At 59.8% G+C, this 17,947-nt stretch overlaps 1 protein-coding gene across 3 annotated transcripts; it reads right to left on the minus strand.

Moving 5' to 3' along the window:
- Positions 1 to 1,884: 1,884 nt before the first annotated feature.
- MEIS3 (Meis homeobox 3) lies at positions 1,885 to 13,613 on the minus strand. 3 transcript variants are annotated; one of them, XM_037059511.1, is made up of 14 exons: positions 13,132 to 13,613; positions 11,202 to 11,383; positions 10,820 to 10,973; positions 10,673 to 10,723; positions 9,799 to 9,849; positions 9,473 to 9,571; positions 7,371 to 7,482; positions 7,032 to 7,180; positions 5,891 to 5,967; positions 5,621 to 5,679; positions 5,430 to 5,513; positions 5,002 to 5,071; positions 4,761 to 4,764; positions 2,465 to 2,855 (listed from the first exon to the last, which is right to left on the minus strand). In XM_037059511.1, exons 1-12 carry the CDS (start codon positions 13,141 to 13,143, stop codon positions 5,022 to 5,024), a joined length of 1,080 nt encoding a protein of 359 aa, XP_036915406.1. In that variant the 5' UTR covers positions 13,144 to 13,613; the 3' UTR covers positions 2,465 to 2,855; positions 4,761 to 4,764; positions 5,002 to 5,021. The 3 variants fall into 3 exon arrangements, with proteins under 3 accessions (XP_036915398.1, XP_036915406.1, XP_036915388.1); XM_037059493.1 differs by having other exon boundaries at positions 9,473 to 9,622; XM_037059503.1 differs by lacking the exons at positions 2,465 to 2,855; positions 4,761 to 4,764 and adding an exon at positions 1,885 to 1,895 and having other exon boundaries at positions 9,473 to 9,622.
- Between the last annotated feature and the right edge of the window lie 4,334 nt (positions 13,614 to 17,947).

Raw genomic sequence — 17,947 nt, forward strand, 5'->3', positions numbered from 1 at the left:
GCGACCGCGCCATTCCTCAGGGACACACATGCATCCCATGCAGTAACAGGCTCGGCGGTGGACACATCCTGGCAGTGCCCGCTGGCTTGACAGCCCTCCCCCAGCCTCCCAGGTCCGGAGCCACAGCGACCGCACAATGGTCACACATACATCGGTTCCCAAGACCGCCTGGCCCTGCCTACCCAGCGTACAGAGGCCTCCCCGCAGAGCCGGCTGGGGTCCCCCCGCTTCCCTCAGACCCCGCCTACTCAGCGACGCCCACCCATTTCACAGGCTGCCCCAGAGCTGGCTGATTCCGCACCCCAGGAAGTGGGGGAGGTATTTTTAGTTACAATTAACCTCCTGCCCAATTTCCCTCCACCCCGAGCCACATCCAATTGGTATAATTATAGAGAACTAAGTGAGAGGCATTTCCAGTCACCGGGAGAAAGTGGGGGAGGTGGGGCCAGGCAGCAACCCCTCCCCCCCTTGCCAGCGTCCCAGGTTCCCCCGTCAGGCAGAGGTTGCATGAACTCACCTGGCCTCCCCTTGAACTAGACCTCAGGCCGGGGTCCAGCCCTGCTCCCTCCCCAGAACCCATCTTCACATGCCTTCAAAGGAAGGGGGTATTGGAAGTCCTTCCTGCTGTCTATCCCTCATCCATCCCACTTCAGTCCTAGGGAGTGTGGGGAGATAAACACGAAACGCAGTCACCAAAACAATATCTAACCCAGAAACTATTTTGTGTTAGGCCCTTTAAAAATCAGAGTCTTTCCCTGGCTGGTGTGGCAGTGGATGGAGTGTCGGCCTGTGAACCAAGGGGTCTCCAGTTTGATGTCCAGTCACGGCACATGCCTGGGTTGTGGGCTAGGTCCCCAGTAGGGGGCGAGCAAGAGGCAACTGCACACTGATGTTTCTCTCCCTCCCTTCCCCTCTGTCTAAATATAATTAAAATCTTTTACAAGATAAAATAAAAATCAGAGTCAGATTCTATTTCTTGAAATGAGAAGCCGTTGAGCAGCATGGTTTGCGCGCAGGCTCCGGAGCGGCCAGGCCTTCTGGGTGCTAATGCGCCCCCACACTCTCCCGCTGTGAGGCCCCCACCAGAGCACCCTCATTTCGCTGGGCCTTGTTTTCTGCCCTCTGGGCAGTGGGGACGTGATGGGCCCACCTCCTGGGACTTGGTGGTGGGTTTACGGGGTTGGTAGGGTGAGGCTCCCAGGACGGATCCAGGAGGCCCGAAGCGGCCCCTACTATGCGCCGCCTGTCAACTTTTAACAGACCCAGTGATGCGCCCCTTGTAGGTCTCCACCTCCCTACTGGTGGGATGGCAGCTCCCCGAGCGCAGGGGTCTTCGGCTTGCTCACTGCAGTGAAAGGCAGAGTGTGTATGGGCAATACCTGTGTCCTGAATGAATGAACCAGTGATTGACAGGCGAAGGCCCTCCAGTCCCAGGATTGCTTCCTCCGCTCTCCGCCAGTTTCCCAGGATGCCTGAGCTGCAGTTTCTGGAGTCACAACGACCCCCAACTGACAGAGCTCTTACTACCTGTCGGGCACTGTTATCGGCGTTTCCCTCGTCACACCTCCGTTAAGCAGCGCGGCAGACCTTCGAGGTCGGTGCTACGGTCCCCACTCTCCAGATGGGGAGACTGAGACCCAGAAAGGTGAAGTCACTCGTCCCAGGTACCATAGCTGTTCTGTTCCAGAGGCAGGATTTGAACCCACGTCTGTTGGCACCACTCTCAGTGGGTGGGGCTGTTCATGCCCAGCCTGCCTGTCTCCCAAGGGACAGGTGGAGAAAGTAACCTGGTAGTCAGTGTGGGGGACTGATGCAAAACGGTCCCAATGCTTCATCCCTTCCTGTGTCCACCTCTTGCAATGTGAGCTTGCAGCTCCACCCAATGAGGGTGGAGTCTATTTCCCCTCCCAAGAGTTTGGCCTTGAGACTTCAAGGGGCTGAGAGATGACCTTGTGCCGGATCTGAGCTTGGGACTCAAGAGGCTCCGGGCCCTTCTGCTCTCTGGGAATCTGGGCAGCCTCTCTGGGAACACACCCAGCAGCCTGCTGGCTGATGTTACCATGTGGTCCAGTCACCCCCCCCCCCCCGCCCGTTGGTCCCACTGCTTAGCATGCCGACCCTAGAAGCAGAGCCCCCTTGCTCATCTGTCCGTGGCCACAGACATACAACAGAGCCCCGAAGAAACTCCAAGACCCGCCTAGTGGAGCCTAGTTTAAAATACCAACCCACTGAATGAGCTGAAAAAACACGTGGGCGTTTTGAGCTACAAAATTTAGGAACTGTTTGTTACACAGCAACGGCCGACTGATATGTGAAGTGCCCAAGGACAGAACAGGATAGAGTATTAATTATCATTGTAATGAGTGGTCTCTGAGCTTCAAATAGATGAGAATATAAATCGTAGAAGAGACACAAGAATTCCAACTGGTGGCTTTTTGTTTTTAAGATTTTATCATTTAAAAAAAAGTAGAAGACATCAGAGAAGGGAGGTAGGGGCAGAGAGGAGGGGAGAGGGTTGGGAGGATGAAGGGAACCTCCCCAAATATCGGATCCGGGTGACCCTCCTCCCATGACAGCCCCAGCCCATCCCCAATTCCATCTCTGTCCTGCAGGTGGGGTCCCGGCCACCATCTTCCGATGACCTGGGCTCGCAGCTCGGGTTCTGGGCAGAGGCGAGGGTAGAAGTGGGGAGTGGAGCCTAGAGGCTTTGTCTGCGTCTCTCAGAGACCCCGGAGCGGGCGCTCAGACCCCCCATGTCCCGGTGGGGCCCCAGGGAGGTAGGTGTTGAGTGGGAGGGCCGTGGAGGGTGGGGACCGGAACAAGGTGTGGGCCTGGTGGTCACAGTTTGGAGTCTGTGGAGAGGGGAGGAGGCGCCAAGTCAGGAGGTGGGAGAGGGTCTGGCCCCACGTCAGCCCTCCCGTGCAGTCCCCGACAGCCCCACAGGGAGAGGGATACAGACGGGGAGAGGGGGAGAGACAGAGAAAGAGGGAGACAAAACACGAGAACCAAATGGAGGGAGAGAGACAGAGATGAATGAAGATAAACCCTGGCTCGTGCGGCTCAGCAGACTGAGCTCTGGCCTGCAAAGTGGAAGGTTATGGGTTCAATTCCCAATCAGGGAACATGCCTGGGCCATGTCTCCAGCAGGGGGAGTGAGAGAGGTAGCCACACATTGATGTTTCCCTCTCTTTCTCCTTCCCTTCCCCTCTTCGTAAAAATAAATAAATAAAATCTTTAAAGAAATAAATGAATAAAATCTTTTTTAAAAAGAAGACATAAAGCCCTGGCTGGAGTAGCTCAGTGGATCGAGTGCGGGCCTGTGAAGCAAAGGGTCGCCGGTTCGATTCCCAGTCAGGGCACATGCCTGGGTTGCAGTCCAGTTCCCAGCAGGGGACACACGAGAAGCAACCATACATTGATATTTCTCTCCCTCTCTCCTTCCCTTCCCCTCTAAAAATAAATGAATAAAATATTTTTAAAAAAGAAGACATAAAGACACAGTTAACACAGAGAGAAAGACAAGGAGAGAAGGAGACAAAGAGAAAAAGATGAGAGTGGGGGGGGGGCTGGAGACAAAAAAGGCAGACAGGAAAGGTGGCCCCCCTCATGGCTCCTGATCCCAGAGGGCCTCTGACCCTCAGACCAGGCCACACCTGTGTGGACCACTCGGAGCAGAGCGGAGAACTGCCCCCCACCCCTCACCGACCAGCACAGTTCTAAACAAACCCATCTCCCCTTCTGAGCCTCAGGCCTCCACTGCCCCTGCACGCCTAAGCCCTCCTGGGTCTCCTCATGTCCCAGCCTTTCTGTTGGCCCTGGATTTATTACTCAACTCACTCACCAGCCCAGCTCACTCCTCCCTCCCCCTCCTGTGTGGAGATTGGGGAGGAGCTGTTTTCACAGCCACGAGGTTTCTAGGTACGCTGGGCCTTTGCATATGCTGTTCCCTCCTCCCCTGCCTCACTCCTTCTATTCTCCTGGTTTCTGCTCCAAAGTCCCCTCCTCCAGGAAGTCCTCCCTGAATTCCCCAGCCTGGGTCTGATGCCTTCTCTGGGCTCCTCCATTCCAGCCCTGCCCACTCTGGGTCATCACTGTCTGGGACAGGTCTGTCTCCACCACTGGATTATGAGCCCCAGGAGGGCAGGGTGGGGCTGGCGCAGTGACTGCTGTGTCCCCAGCACCACCCAGCACAGGGCCAGGCACAGAGTTGCTCAGAGAATGTGAAATGAATGAATGAATGAATGAATGAATGCTGAATTAAGGAGTTTCAATGTTATCAGAGGGCACTAGGGAGCCCAAAAAAAAGAGTTTTAATTGAGGGCGGGTTGACATCTGACCTACACTTTAGAATCTCCAGGCAGCCTTTCCACCCTTGGCCTTTGCACATGCGGTTCCCTTTGCTTTTCTGAGCTGACTAAACCCTCCCAACTGACCTCTTCTGAGCCTTAGTTTTCTCATCTGCAAAGTGAAAATTATGATAGTTTGTCCCTCTTGGGGTTGTTGTGAAGACTAAGGAAGAAGAAACTCTAAAATCTTAAGACCTGGAAGAAGAAAAGAATGTGCCCTATCACTTTGCCCCTAACTTCTCCTGGTCGGACGAACTCCTATTCATCCTTCAGTGCCCCACCCAGAAACCACATCCTCCAGGAAGGCTTCCCTGATATCTCAGATATAGCCAATGGCTCCCTCCTCTGAGCAGCCTGTGTTTGATTCTTTCAGCTATGGTACTGATTCCTGGTGTCCGCTTTCACAGAAGCCCAGAGTCTTCTCATGAGAAGACCCTACCGGAGCCATGTCACAGCGTGTGTGTGTGCACAGGCAGATGGAGGGATGGACCAGTGGATGAAGGAATGAGTCATCTTCCCTCCTGCCGTGGCGCACACTCAGCTCAGGGAGCAACGCTGCCCCTGCTCTGGGCGGTCCCCTGCGGAGGCCAGAGACCTCACAAAGGTGTGAGCACCGCACGGCCCCGCCCACCACCCCGTGGCACTGGACACTCACCCTCCTCCCGACTCCAGCCTCTATAGATAATGCCACTCCCCCTCCAGGTTCAAACTCATCCCCATCGGTCCTGGAAGACGAGAGAGGAGGGTCAGTGGGTAGTGGGTCTTCACGGGACACCCGCTGATGTCCCCAAGCCCCTCCCTCCCCTTTTTCTCTCGCGGGACCCCTCTATTGGGCCAGGCTGAGTCATCGTTTAAAGTGGCGCTGGTCCGTTAAGGAAAAGCGGAGCCATCCAATGGGCAGGCAGAGCCTGGAAGCAAAGTCTGTGAGGAAAATGTGGGTACTTCGAAATCTGCTCCCGTTATGCAAATGAGGCACTGTATTCATTATTCATGAACAGAACTCCAGAAAGTGGAGCATCTTCATTTAGAGGAGGGGCCTGGTGTGCTTGGGGGGCGTGGCTTAGTTAAGAGGTGGGGCCTTACCTGCGGGCCTGACAGTCACGTGTGGCTGTGTCTCCGTGTAGCCCGTCATGGGCTGGCCCTCTGGGCTGAAGGCTGCACCCTGCCCTGGGAAGGGGGTTGCGGGGTGCAGCCTGAGCCCCAGGATGCCTGGGTCCGGGCTCTGACTGCCCCCCAGGAGCACTAGGCCCCCTCTCTCCTCCTCCTCCCCGTACCTGTGCGGTTGGACTGATCTATCATGGGCTGCACAATGCGTCTCCGGGCGTTAATGAACCTGGGAGGGGGTCATGGAAATGAAGGAGGGTGTAGGAGAGACGGGGAGATGGACACAGAGACCGAGAACGAGCTGGGAGGTGAGGCCCGGGATGGGGCGGATGGGGCGGATGGTCTCCGAGGGCTCGGCGGCCTCCTTCAGCACCGCGGACAGCGCCCGGCCTCCCACCCCGCGCTCCCCACGCACCGCCCGGGCCTCCGCAGTCCCTCACCAGTTGTTCACTTGCAGGATGGTGAGCCCCGTGTCCTGCGCCAGCTGTTTCTTCTGCTCCTCCGAGGGGTACGGATGCTGCGGCCATCAGCAAGAGTCACCCTTCCTGCCGCCGGGCCGCCATCGATCCCCACCGGCCTGGCCTGCCGGGTCCCCGAGGATGGCGAGCCCAGGCTGGGGCTGGGGCCGGAAGAACCAGCGCGCACAGCGGAGCTGCTCTGTGCTCCCCGGGGCCCAACAGAGGGAAGCAGAGCGAAGCCTCGGGCAATTACGCCCGTGGGCGCCCCCGCCTCCTCCAGCAATTAGAGGCTAATTGGCCAGCTCTCATTCGGGAAACTCGGAGCTTGGGGACAGGGCTGCACCGCCAGGGAAGGCGGCAAGCCCAGCCACCAGCCTCTCTGAGTCTGTCAGGGCCCCGTGTCCGTCTCTCCTGGTCCCAATTTCTTTCTTTCTTATGCCCCTCTCTCTCCTCTCCTCCCTTCCCCTCCCTGCCTCCACTCTGTCCCTGTGACTCAGTCTCTCCTTGTCCCTATGTTGCTCTAATTCAATCCTCCTGAGACATTGGGTCTCATGGTCCTCAACTGCAAAATGCAGAAAATAGGGCCCCGCCCTCACACAGCGTGTGTGGCTGGATGGTGGATGATTGACAGGTGGCTGGAGAGGGGCCAGTGGTCCAAAGAGCAGGTGGGTGGGTTGGGGGAGGGCTGAATGGGTCAAGAGCACTCGGCAGCACCTGGCACACACGCGATGCTCAGGACATTTTTTTTCTGGCCAGTGCCCCCTCACCTTGGAATTCCCCCTCAACATCCCCCCAGTCTCCTGCCTCAGTCTCCCTTCTCTGTGTTTCTCTGGGCCTCCGTCTATGTGTGCCCATACTTCTCCATCTCTCTCTTTTTAAAGATTTTATTTATTTATTTTTAGAGAGAGAGGAAGGGAGGAAGAGAGGGAGAGAAACATCAGTGTGTGGTTGCTTCTCATGCACCTCCTACTGGGGGCCTGGCCCGCAACCCACGCATGTGCCCTGACTGGGAATCGAACCGGCGACCCTTTGGTTCACAGGCCAGCTCTCAGTCCGCTGAGCCCCGCCAGGCAGGGCTCCATCTCTCTCTAGGCCCACCCACCCCGGGGTGATGGGCTCTCACCGAGAGGTGCTGGAACAACCAGGCTCTCATGATGTTGGTGGCCACCTTGGGGAAGATGCCCCTTTTCTTGTTCCGCCGGCGCTCCTGGTCCAGCTCCTCGTCCTCTCCCCCAGAACTGGGAGAGGCCACGCTTGTGTCCAGTCCGTCTCCTGAGGGCGGAGGGGCGTGGACACAGTGTTGGTGGGCAGTGAGGGTGGGAGACCAGACGGTGCCAGAACCCCCACCCAAGACAACCGCTCTGCACCCAGCCGCCGTGCTCTCTCGGAAGTCCTACTTGCTGTCTAACTGCAGTCCTCACCCTGACTCCCACCTTTCCCTTCTGCCTCCCGAGCTTCCCACCTTGGTCACTGGAGTTGTCCCCACTCTGGGAGGCCAGGCCCCCGCTGGATGGACCTGGCGTCCCCAAGGCCACAGCTCCGCTGTCTTCGTGGTCTCGAATCCATGTATTATTCTGGAAAACAAGAGCAAGAAGTCAGTGCCAAGGCCTGGGACACGGTATAGCACAGTAGCTTAGACCACGGGCTCTGGCATGAGGACTCCCAGGTGGAAAGCCCGTCTTCGCTTCCTTTCTGGCTGTGTGACCTCGGGCAGGTCACTTCACCTCTCTGTGCCTCAGTCTCCTCAACTGGATAATGGCAAACAGTAATGGTCCCCACCTCACAGAGCGTGGAAGCAGTGAGTTAATTCACGCAAAGGCACATAGCAGTCACTCAATAAAGATGAATTTGCACAGATCTATGGCACCTTATCTGAAACCTGAGGGGGTTGCAGGTGTTTCAGAATCAGAACTTGTCCCATTTTTTAGACAGTGAGTCATGCGCATGCCACACGGTTCAGAACACCCCCTGGCAGGCTCTGGGGCCTGACCTCGCCATCAAGCTCATTAACATTCCCGCAGCGAAACGGACGCACAGTTAACTCAGTGGAATGAATACGGGCTATAAATAGCCATCTCATTCGTTCAGGTCAGATTCTGCCGCCGAACAAGTTTGCACTCAACTTATGGGGAGAGAAAGCAACTTCCAGCTTTCAGACACGTGGGGGGTCTCTGAACTGCAGCCCAGGGGGGTCCGAGACCGTGTGCGTTGCATCCACACGCCTTGAGGGACCTGGAGGTGCGTTGGGCTCGCCCTCCGCCCAGCTCCGTGCCCAGGGGGCCAACCCCTCCACACAGGAGGCACCAAGACTTCTGTGCCGCGCAGCTCAAGGCTCAGCTCAGTGCTGGGAGGCAGATGGGTGTGGGGTGCTGGAAACAGCCTCCTGGGCCCAGGGGTGCCCTCCTACCTCCGGGAGTGCCCTGGACCCCGCCCACAGGACCTGCCATCTGTGTCCTGCTGGGGCACTGCCCGAGACACGGCAGCCCAGCGCAGCCTCCTCCAGGCTCCATGCAGCTGTGTGTGGAATTGTGGGTCTGAGGGCCTTGGGGGCTGCTGGGGTGCAAGCCACAGCACCCTCGGGTCTGAAGGCCTTTGCACACGGATGGAACCGCCCCCTGTAACTGCCCCAGGGCTGGGTCCAAGCGAACGCCAAGTGCGAGCCTCTGCGGCGGTGTGCCTGAGGCTGTCCCGAGACCTGCCTTGGCTGTGTTTAGAGCGAGACTGTCACTCTCTGAAGTGGCCAGGAAGCTGTAGCTGACTATCGCAGACTATGTGGCTGTGGGTCAGGGGACTGGCTGTCCTATTTGTGAGACAGTGAGACTCTGCTGGGGGAGCTGCCAGCCACAGGAGTGTGGAGATAAGGAACATATGTGACTGTGTCTCCAAGTTGAGTTGTGACCGATGCTCACATGCGTGTGGCTCTCCCCGAGGGGGAATGTATGGTGGGCTGTGAGCAGAGGGTCCGTGAGCCCGCGTGTGACCGCAGTGTGGGGCTGGAGCAGTGAGCCTGTAACTGGGCGAGGGCGTGTACTGTACGCTGGAAGTGTTGACAATGCGGCTGGGTTGAGGGTGTGGTCCTCGCTGGGATCCGCACAGCTGGGCTGTTGTGCAGTTGTTGACGAGGCTGTAGTCTGACTGTATCGGAGGCTGAGTGGCAGGGCATGTGCGCGCACCCGCTGTGATCAGAGGGTCAGGGTGGCATGTGTGTGCGCAGGCTCTGTGGTCGGCCTGGGTCTGAGGCCAGTGGTCTCCGTCTGCATCGGTACGATGGTTGTGTGTGCAACACACACACTCTGGAAGGACGGTGTCTGGATCGGGCTGTGTGGTCTCTGATGCTGTTATGCAGCTGGGATGCGTGTGTTTAAGTGTGTGGTGCATGCTGTCAGCTGGCCACCAGTGAGAACAGCTGCCGCTGTTTGTGCAGCTGTGTGTGAACCTGCGTGCGTGCAGCCGAGTCTGTGGTGGTATCTTCAGCTGTCAGGGTGCGTGTGTGTGTGTGTACAAATATGTGTCCCCCCACACTGTGACCCAGCTGCCCAGAGTGGCTTTGGCTGCAGGGCCCACCTGGTCTGGGATGCTGGGGCAGGAGCTCGGGTAGTCCTCAAGGTCCCCCCTGCAGCCGCCATCCCGATCCTCGATGACCAGGTCGATGGGCATCTTTCCCTTGAGGCAGGTGATGTAGCGGTGACAGAAGTTGTCGCACAGGTCGTGGACCTGGGGGGGCACCGGGGTACTGGGGGGGCCACCCGGGGGCCAGGGCCGGGGTGTGCAGGAACGGGGGTGGCATTCTGCTCCATCTCCGGTGGGGAGAGAGCCTGAGGGGGTGGAGGGTCGAAAGGGGAAGGGTTGGGGGGCAAGAGAGGGTGTGGGGGGAAGTGAGAAGCACTCACCTTCTCCAGCTCCAGCAGGTGGAACCGGAGCACCTGAATGGCCTGGATCATCTGAAAACAGGGACAGGAAGAGGCAGAGGAGGGGAGAGAGGGGGGGAGACAGAGGAAGAGAGAGAAGAAGGAAGAGGAGGAGGAGGAGAAAGGAGGGAAGAGAAGAGACAGGGGAACAGAAAGAGTGGGATGCACAGAATGACAAGCACAGAGAGACACAAAGACAAGGAGACAGGGGCAGAGAGAAACAGGGATCCGAGATTCCAGGAGCAGAGGGTTAGATTGTCAAAGATGTAGACAGAGAAGCAAGAGGTACAAGGGACAGAAAAGCATCCGTCACGAGGATGAACACAGGTCAGCTACCTCAATATCTTGCCTTTGCCTGCTTGCCCTCTGCTCTGGTTCCCACCCTTCATCTGCAAACTACATTTCCCAGAGGCCTTTGCCAAAGGGTTCAGCCAATGGGAAGTCCTGGTGGGAGCTAGAAAAGGAAAAGAGCCAGGGCATTCCTCCCTTTCTCTCCCTTCCTCTCTTCTCTCCTTTGCAGCTAAGTCCCTGCACTTATGTGAGCTCTGTTCTCCTGGTAGCACGGCTAATGCTCAGAGTCTGTGCCAGGCATCATTTTAAGCGCTGGACTCTGGTTAACTCATTAAATCTGCATAGCTGTCCTATTAGGTAGAAATTACTACTAGACACACTTTACAGGTGAGGAAACTGAGGCACAGGGAGATGTCCTGGTTCAGAGAGGCAGGATGTGGAGAACTGGGATTCGAACTTGGGCCATCAGTCTGCATTCTCAAACTCTAGGCCACACCGCATTGCAAATGGGTAACAGTTACCATAGTTTGAGAACATGAGTCCCCCAGGCAGCCTCAGGTCTCACCAGATTGTCCAGCTCTGGGTTGGAGGAGAAGAGGGGCCTCTCGGAGCGGACCTGGGAGGAAGAGAGGGGCGGAGGAGGGCATGGGCTGCCTCCCGCCCGCCCTCCTCCCTGGCTGTCCCGTGGTGTGGCGAGGGGGGTGGTGCCCACCTGCTTGGCGAAGGCAGCGATGTCCTCGTTGAAGGAATCCGAAGAGCAGACATCGCCGCCCAGGGGTGTGCCCACCCCGGCCCCGTCACGGGGCGAGCAGGTGGCCAGTTCACACTTCTCAAAGACCAGGGCCAGCAGGGGGAAGAGCGGGTGCCTGCAGGAGGCAGGAGGGGAGAGAGTTCATGAGGGGAGGGGCGGGCAGGGGTCTCTGAAACACGGAGCAACTGGGAGGGGACAGGAGACCCAGAGGGAAGAGTTGGGAAGATAGGCCCAGAGTGGGGACAGGGTCAGAGAAAGAGACAGGTGCTTAGAGAGACCAAGAAACACAGAGAGAGGCCCGTGTTGTGGGACCCCACGGAGCCTCAGCCCAGTCCCCACTCACCCATAGATCTCATCCTTCTCCCTCTTCAGTCCATCCCCGTCCAAGCCTGGGGGTGGGGGCTGCGGAGGCCGGGGCGGGCCGTAGGGCCCAGGGGCTCTGGGTGCTGGTGGCGCTGCCTCTGAGAAGCCAGCCAGGGCTGCAGTGCCATCCGCGATGCCTGGGTAGTGGGGCAGCTCATTGTACTGGGGAGAGTTGAGAGGGGGAGGGCCCCAGGGAGGCATCAGCACCGGCTGGGACCCAAGAGACGCCCTCTTCCTGCCGCAGGAACTGGCCCTTCTGTCCCACAAGTGTCCCAGCCATACCCCCAGACCCCCAATGTCCCATGGAGCTGTGTGGGACTGAGGACCCTATCTTGCACCCCTGCACGGTAACATATGACCCAACAGATTCCTGAGGTGTGGGCAGGAAGGTACAGAGGAGAGAGACAGACTCAGGGCTCTGATCTGAGGGTCAGGGATCAACGGGCTGGTATGTGCCAGCTCCTCACAGAATGGGAAAGGGGACCCCGGCTGGTGTGGCTCAGTGGATTGAGTGCCAGCCTGTGAACCAAAGGGTCGCTGGTTCGATTCCCAGTCGGGGCACATGCCTGCGTTGCAAGCATGTGGTCGCAGGTGGCGAGCGCACAAGAGAGAAACCACCCATTGATGTTTCTCTCCCTCTCTTTCTCCTTCCCTTCCCCTCTCTTTATTAAATAAAATCTTAAAAGAAAAAAACGAATGAGGAAAGGAGGAAAAGGGGAGAAAGCCTGTGGGGTGGGGGGAGAGAGAGGAGAGAAATGGTGAGAGCGATGGAAAAAAGGCAGCGAGAGAAAGAGCCAGGACACAGAGAGATGCGAAGAGACCGAGGGCGAAGTCACAGGAGGCAGAAGCAGGGAGGTGGAAGAGCGCGATTTTCACCCATAGATGCTTCCCATAAAAGCAACGCATTGTTTGTACACAAAGGTACACGCACAGTCTCCCCGCCTTCGCTTTCACTTGGGTTCTCAAACACGCACAACGCGCCCGTCCCCGTCACCATGGGGGCGTCCAACACACGCAGCAGAGCCCGCCATCGGGCGCAGGAATGAATGAATGAGAGAATGAACGAGACACGGAGTACGCCCACGAGTAAAATGAATGAATGAGGCATTTAGCACAGTGCCTGGCACACATTCAATAAACTCTTGTTGAACGAAAGGGAAAAAAAAAGCCACAACCGCACAAGCCCACTTTTGCAAGCAGTCCCAGAGAGAAACCACGGGCATCCGGGCAAGGTTTCTGGATCCGGCCACCCCGGAGGCTCAGGCGCTGGGGCAGCCCCGGGGACCTTCAGTCGCCTAGGCCAACCCCCTCCCTTGGAGGTGAAGACACTGAGGCTTAAAGCGGCAAAGGGATTGGAAGGAGGAGCGCAGAGTTCCGGCCGCCGGCCGCCTCGGCCCCTCCGCGGACGCGCGCCGGCTCTGCGTTCTCTGCCCGCTCACTTCCTCTCCTCCCAACTTCTCCTGAGCCCCGAAGTTGCAAGCGACCGCTCCCGGCTGTTCGTCGCACACCCTACGGTGTCGGCGCGGTCCTCCCGTGTCGGAGCTTCTGCCCCGTCCACCCCCCAAGGTGCCGGCTCAGCTCCCAACCAGCCGGTCTCCTCCGGTCCGGCCCATCCCCAGGGCAGAGGGGCCCTGACTGGTGAGACCCACCTCTCCCTGCGCTGTCCCCACCCTGACCCCTCGGAGGACTTGTAACAAAAGTAGAGCAGGGAGAAGGATGGGGGGGTGGTAAGATAAAGGGCTTGTGGTTGGGGGGGAGATGGAGGGGCAGAGTAGGGGGAACGGAGGGCCAGGGAGGGGGAGGCGCGGAGGGCGGGATGGGCTACCCGGGACCACAGCTCCGGGGGCAGGGATGGAGGAGGGGGAGGCGAAGGCGGGCTGGGGCACTGGGGTGCGGGCCCTCAGACCTACCCTCTGGGCCATGGGCTGATGCCGGCGGCAGCTCCGGGGCGCCTCCAGGGCCTGGCCGGCGGGCAGGGCGCAGCCGGGGGCAGCGGCCCCCGACGGCCCGCGGGGCCGACGCCAGGGGGTGGGGCAGGAGGCTGGGTGCCCGGCCCCCCCACCCCCGCCGCCGTCAGCGGCAGGCGCCGGGCGGTGCGGAGGCTGCGAGCATGGACCCCCGGCCCCCTCCCCCCGGCGGGGGTCACAGCCGGGGGCTCATGCCGGCGAGGGAAGGGGCGAGACCGCGGGGAGGGCCTCCCCAGGCCCCCTCCCCGGGGCCCCCAGTGCGTTCCCGGTCTCGGGAGGACGGAACCAGCCCGAGACAAACAGACCGGGAGACGAGGGATGGGGTGCGGGGTGAGGAGGTGGCCCGGCCTGGGGCGACGGGGGCGGGGGACGCCCCGCGCGGGTGCGGGTCCGGCGCGGGCGGCCCGGGGGGATGCTGGCGGCCCGGCGGTCCCGCTCCCCCTTCCCGGTCTCTCCCTCTCTCTGTGGTCACATCCGGAAGTTCCACATCGGAGATGCTTAACCCGCTGTCCGCCGGGGCGCGGGGGCTGGGCGGGGCGGCCGCCGCCGGAGCCCCCGCCCCCCCCCCCCCCCCCCCCNTCTCTCTCTCTCTCGTTCTCCGTTTCTTTTTCTCTGTCCCTGTCGCTCTCATCCCTGCCCCACACACCTCTGCCTCTCTCCGTCTCGCCCCCCCCACCTCCCACGGGGGTCTCCCCTTCCCTGGGCCTGCCCCTCCCCCGTCTGTTCTCTCTCTCCGACTGTGAGGCAGGAGGCAACCAGAGGCTGCAAGTAACCAAAGCCCCAGGTTTTAGTTCTTGCTCTGCCCCCCTAACTACCCTGCCCTGGGGACAAGGACACCCTTGCACCTGTGTTGGAAGCCACCTGTGTGTGTGTGTGTGTGTGTGTGTGTGTGTCCAGCTGTGTCTGGGCATCTGGTCGTCTGACCAGGCCTGGGTGTGTGTGTGCGCGCTCGCGTGCGTTGCTTCTGTCTGAACGCGGGGTGAGTGAGGGGGGTGGGGTGCCGGAGTTTGAGCAATGTCTGAGCCTGGGACTGGGTGTGTGTGTCGGCTCCTGAGCACCCGGAGGCATCATCCCGACCCTCTGCCCATTTTTGACTCCTGCCCCTGAGAAGGCTCTTAAACTGCAGGCACCTCTGGGAGTTTGGGGCCTCCCCAACACTGAGGGTGCGTGATGTGACTGGGCTACAAAGATGCAGGAGAGAAGGTCCGCAGCTTTCATCCGGTTTCTGGAGGAGGCTGTGAAACTGGTGTTCTGATGAGGTAAAGATCTGTGCAACAAAAACTTACTGAGCACCTACTGTGTGCCCGGTGGTGTTCTGGGGGGTACATCAGGGAACAAAAGGCAAACTTCCTGATCTCTTGGCCCTCACATTGTACTGTGTGAGGGTGGTCAATGGGAAGGGGGAGGGAGAGAGAACAGTGAGGTCACTAAATGGGTGAGTATAAGACGATGCCTGCCTGTGGGGGCAAGTGCTTGAGACAGAGTGAGGACATGGGGATGATTGGGAAGGTCCTCAGAGGAGGTGACATCAGAGCAGAGGCCTAAAGAGGATGAAGGAGCCAGGCCAATTTGGCAGAATATCATCCGGGGCAGGGGAACAGCAGGTGCAAAGGGCCTGGGGCAGGAATGTGTCTGGGGTGTTCAAGGCCTGCAGGCTTGCGACGGCAGGCGAGGGGGAGAAGAGCGCCGGATCTTTGCCCTCTGGTGCCCTCGGATTCCTGGGGTGGGGGGATGATGCAAATGTACTCCAGGACACCTGCGGGCTTGGTGCTTCTGTGTCCCCTCAGGAAGATGGCCTATAGTCTTCATATTTTCACAAAGGGATACTTGACCCGGCTCCNCAGAATATCATCCGGGGCAGGGGAACAGCAGGTGCAAAGGGCCTGGGGCAGGAATGTGTCTGGGGTGTTCAAGGCCTGCAGGCCTGTGACGGCAGGCGAGGGGGAGGGGGAGAAGAGCGCCGGATCTTTGCCCTCTGGTGCCCTCGGATTCCTGGGGTGGGGGGATGATGCAAATGTACTCCAGGACACCTGCGGGCTTGGTGCTTCTGTGTCCCCTCAGGAAGATGGCCTATAGTCTTCATATTTTCACAAAGGGATACTTGACCCGGCTCCCCCAAATGTTACAAGCCATCACTCCAGAGAGATAATGCCAAAGAGAAGGGAGGCGGTGGTCCAGAGAGAAGAGCAGGGACTCGGGGGAGGGAACAGAGACTCAGAGGACGGGCAGAGACCAGCGTGGCGCAGGGGGTGCAGGGGAGGGGGTGCAGGCGGAGCAGGCGGTCGGAGGCGGTGCGCCACCCCTGCTGGGCTCTAAGGGTATTTTTACGACCCTCGTAAACAGCCCTCTATTTCTGCAGCAACCTGCTTCCCTCTCATCCTCTCCTCTGGTGCGGGTTAAACAAAACTGCCCCGGCCGGAGGTCAATGGGCTGGAAGCACAGCCCCACGGGCTGAGGTCAGGATGGGGGCGGTGCCTCGCGGGAGAGGGCAAGTGGGGGGCTGTGGGCGGGGCCAGGCCCGGTCTTCCCTTTCGGAGCTTCAGTCTCCCCATCTGCTGCATGAGCCATGGGCCTGGGTTGCGGGGATGGAGGGGAACCAGTTACAGTAGCGGGTGCCAGGACTCTGGGGGCCCTTGGCGCTCCCCCAGACGCTCCTGTATGCAGCTGTCCCGCAGGTGACGCTGGCCCTTTAAGGAAGGCGGAGGGGAAGGGGGCCCTTTAATTGCTGCCACAGGCACCCCGCCTCCCAGATAGGGGTTTTGGAGCAGAAAATTAATTTAAATCACTTTTTAATTAAAGATGCAGAGCTCTCCTGTGTGTGTCCCATTCCCCCCCCCCCCAAGGCCCTCCGTGGAGGGAGGTTCAGGGTAGGAACCAGAGGGTCTGGGCCCCAGCCTCACTTTGGGTTCTGGGGGAGTCCCCTGAGGTCCCCTCGCCCAGGCTGATTCTGGAAACAAGAAGTGTGGCCTGAGTGACAGTGAGGGGTGAGTGGACAGAGGGACGGAGGTGACTGTGCCTTAAGTGGGCCCGGGTCTGGGGAGGCCCACGTGGGGGGAGGAGGGAGGCTCGTTCCTTTCACTGCTCTGAGTGTAGAAGGCCCCTCCGGCCCCCAAAGTAAGGAGGGGGGGCTTGGACTCTCAGGCATACATCTCTAATTAAACAGAAGAGTGAGACATTGGAAAGGGGGGAAAAAGGAGTGTCTGGGAGAAAAATGGACAGGGAAGGCGAGGGGCTGGAGGGAGGAGGAGGGGCGGGGCAGCGGGCTCTCTCACCCCCACCCCCGACTGACTGTCTGTGACAGAGGCTGGCCCCGTCTCTGTCTCTCTGGCCTCGGGCCCCCTCTGCCCCAGCTGGACCATCTCCCTTAAATGGTCCTCAGACCCACAGACCCTGGGCTCCCAGGGGAGGGAGCAGATGGGGCCCAGGCCTGGGTCCGGTGTTTGCTGACCCCAGAGTGGCTGCGTCTGTGAGGGTGGCTTTGGGGGCCCCTGTGTGCCAGGAAGGGACTCCCAAATGAGCCCGGGCCCTGGGAGGGGGTCTCATCCTCCAGCGGCCCATCCCCATGTAGATAGGAAGGCCCCACCCATACCCACCCCAGTGAGCTCTCTACGAATACGCCTGGGGGACGTCCCAGGTCTCCCAAGCACAGGTGCCCCCCCAGCGTGGCTGCAGACCTGTGGGTGGCCCTGGCCGGCCTTCTCGCTCACCTCAGCCCCACCCCGTCCCCAAGGACCCTCGGGACCTGCCCTCGGCGGCTTCAGGAGCTGAGGGGTGAGTGAGGCTCGGGCTCCTCCTGTCTCCTGTCTGGGTCCTGCGGGCCCTTGCCTCAGTTTCCCCTCTATCATCAGGTCTCCCTCTGCCCCTCCTCCCTCCATGTAGGACTCTCCAAGGGTCTGCATCTCTTCCCCGACGCATCCTACGTGGGGGGGGTCTTCCAGGTCCCTGTTTCTGTCTTGGGTGTGTGTCTGTCTTGCGTGCCTGTCGCTGAATCTTTTTCTCTCTGCCTCAGTCTGTGTCTCCGTAGCTCTCAATCTCACTCCCACTCCGTCTCTCTCCCTCCCACGCCACCCTCTCTGGGGACCTCTGTCTCCAGGCCTTTGTGTCCCCCCCTCCCCCCCTCTGCCGGGGTTTCTGCCTTCCTGTCTCTGCCCTTCGCGCCCCTACCCGCCGCCCAGACCTTCCATGGACACGTCGCCCCAGTGCCCGGACCCTCCCCGTGCCTGGCCCTGCTCCAGGAGGAGGAAATATTTATCTTGGTGGGATCCCCCCCACCCCACTCCCGCCTCTCCACAGGCCTCCCGGGCCATCCATCACCGGAGCCGGCGACTCGGCCGGCTCATTTGTCACCCGCTGCCTGCCGCCCTGCCAAGCAATCATACCATTAGCCATGGCTGGAGGAGGCCACCCCCGGGAGGACCCGCCTGACCCGGGCGGGGGAGGGGCACCCAGCCCCCTCCTTCCCTGTGCCCCTGTCCTTCCCCGGGTCTGTCTTCCTCTGCCAGCTTCTCTTTGTGCCTCTGGGCCTCTTCACTCCTTTTCCTCCTCTCCCCCACCCCCGTCTCCCTGTTTTGGGGGCTTGTGTGTCTGTCTGTCTCCCGTGTCTCTCCCTCCTTCTTTTTCTCTGTTTCTCATTCTCCATCTTATTCCCCATCTTTCTCGCCCCCCCCTCCCCATCTCTCTTTCTCTCTCTGTCTCTCAGCCTCTCTGGGCCCTGGACCCCTGTCTCCCTCCCTGTGTCCCTGTCCCTCACCTCACCCTG

This window comes from Sturnira hondurensis, unplaced genomic scaffold, assembly GCF_014824575.4.
Source record: "Sturnira hondurensis isolate 20B ecotype Veracruz unplaced genomic scaffold, ASM1482457v3 Scaffold0001020, whole genome shotgun sequence".
Taxonomy (NCBI): domain Eukaryota; kingdom Metazoa; phylum Chordata; class Mammalia; order Chiroptera; family Phyllostomidae; genus Sturnira; species Sturnira hondurensis.

Bases quoted from the DNA above. Each gene is read 5' to 3' on its own strand.
- MEIS3 (XM_037059503.1), bottom strand. The intron at 7,181-7,370 runs GTGGGAAGCTCG...CTCCGCCCTCAG, and splicing joins GGACAACTCCAGTGACCAAG to GAGACGGACTGGACACAAGC. The intron at 5,072-5,429 runs GTAAGGCCCCAC...CTCGTCTTCCAG, and splicing joins CGTGACTGTCAGGCCCGCAG to GACCGATGGGGATGAGTTTG.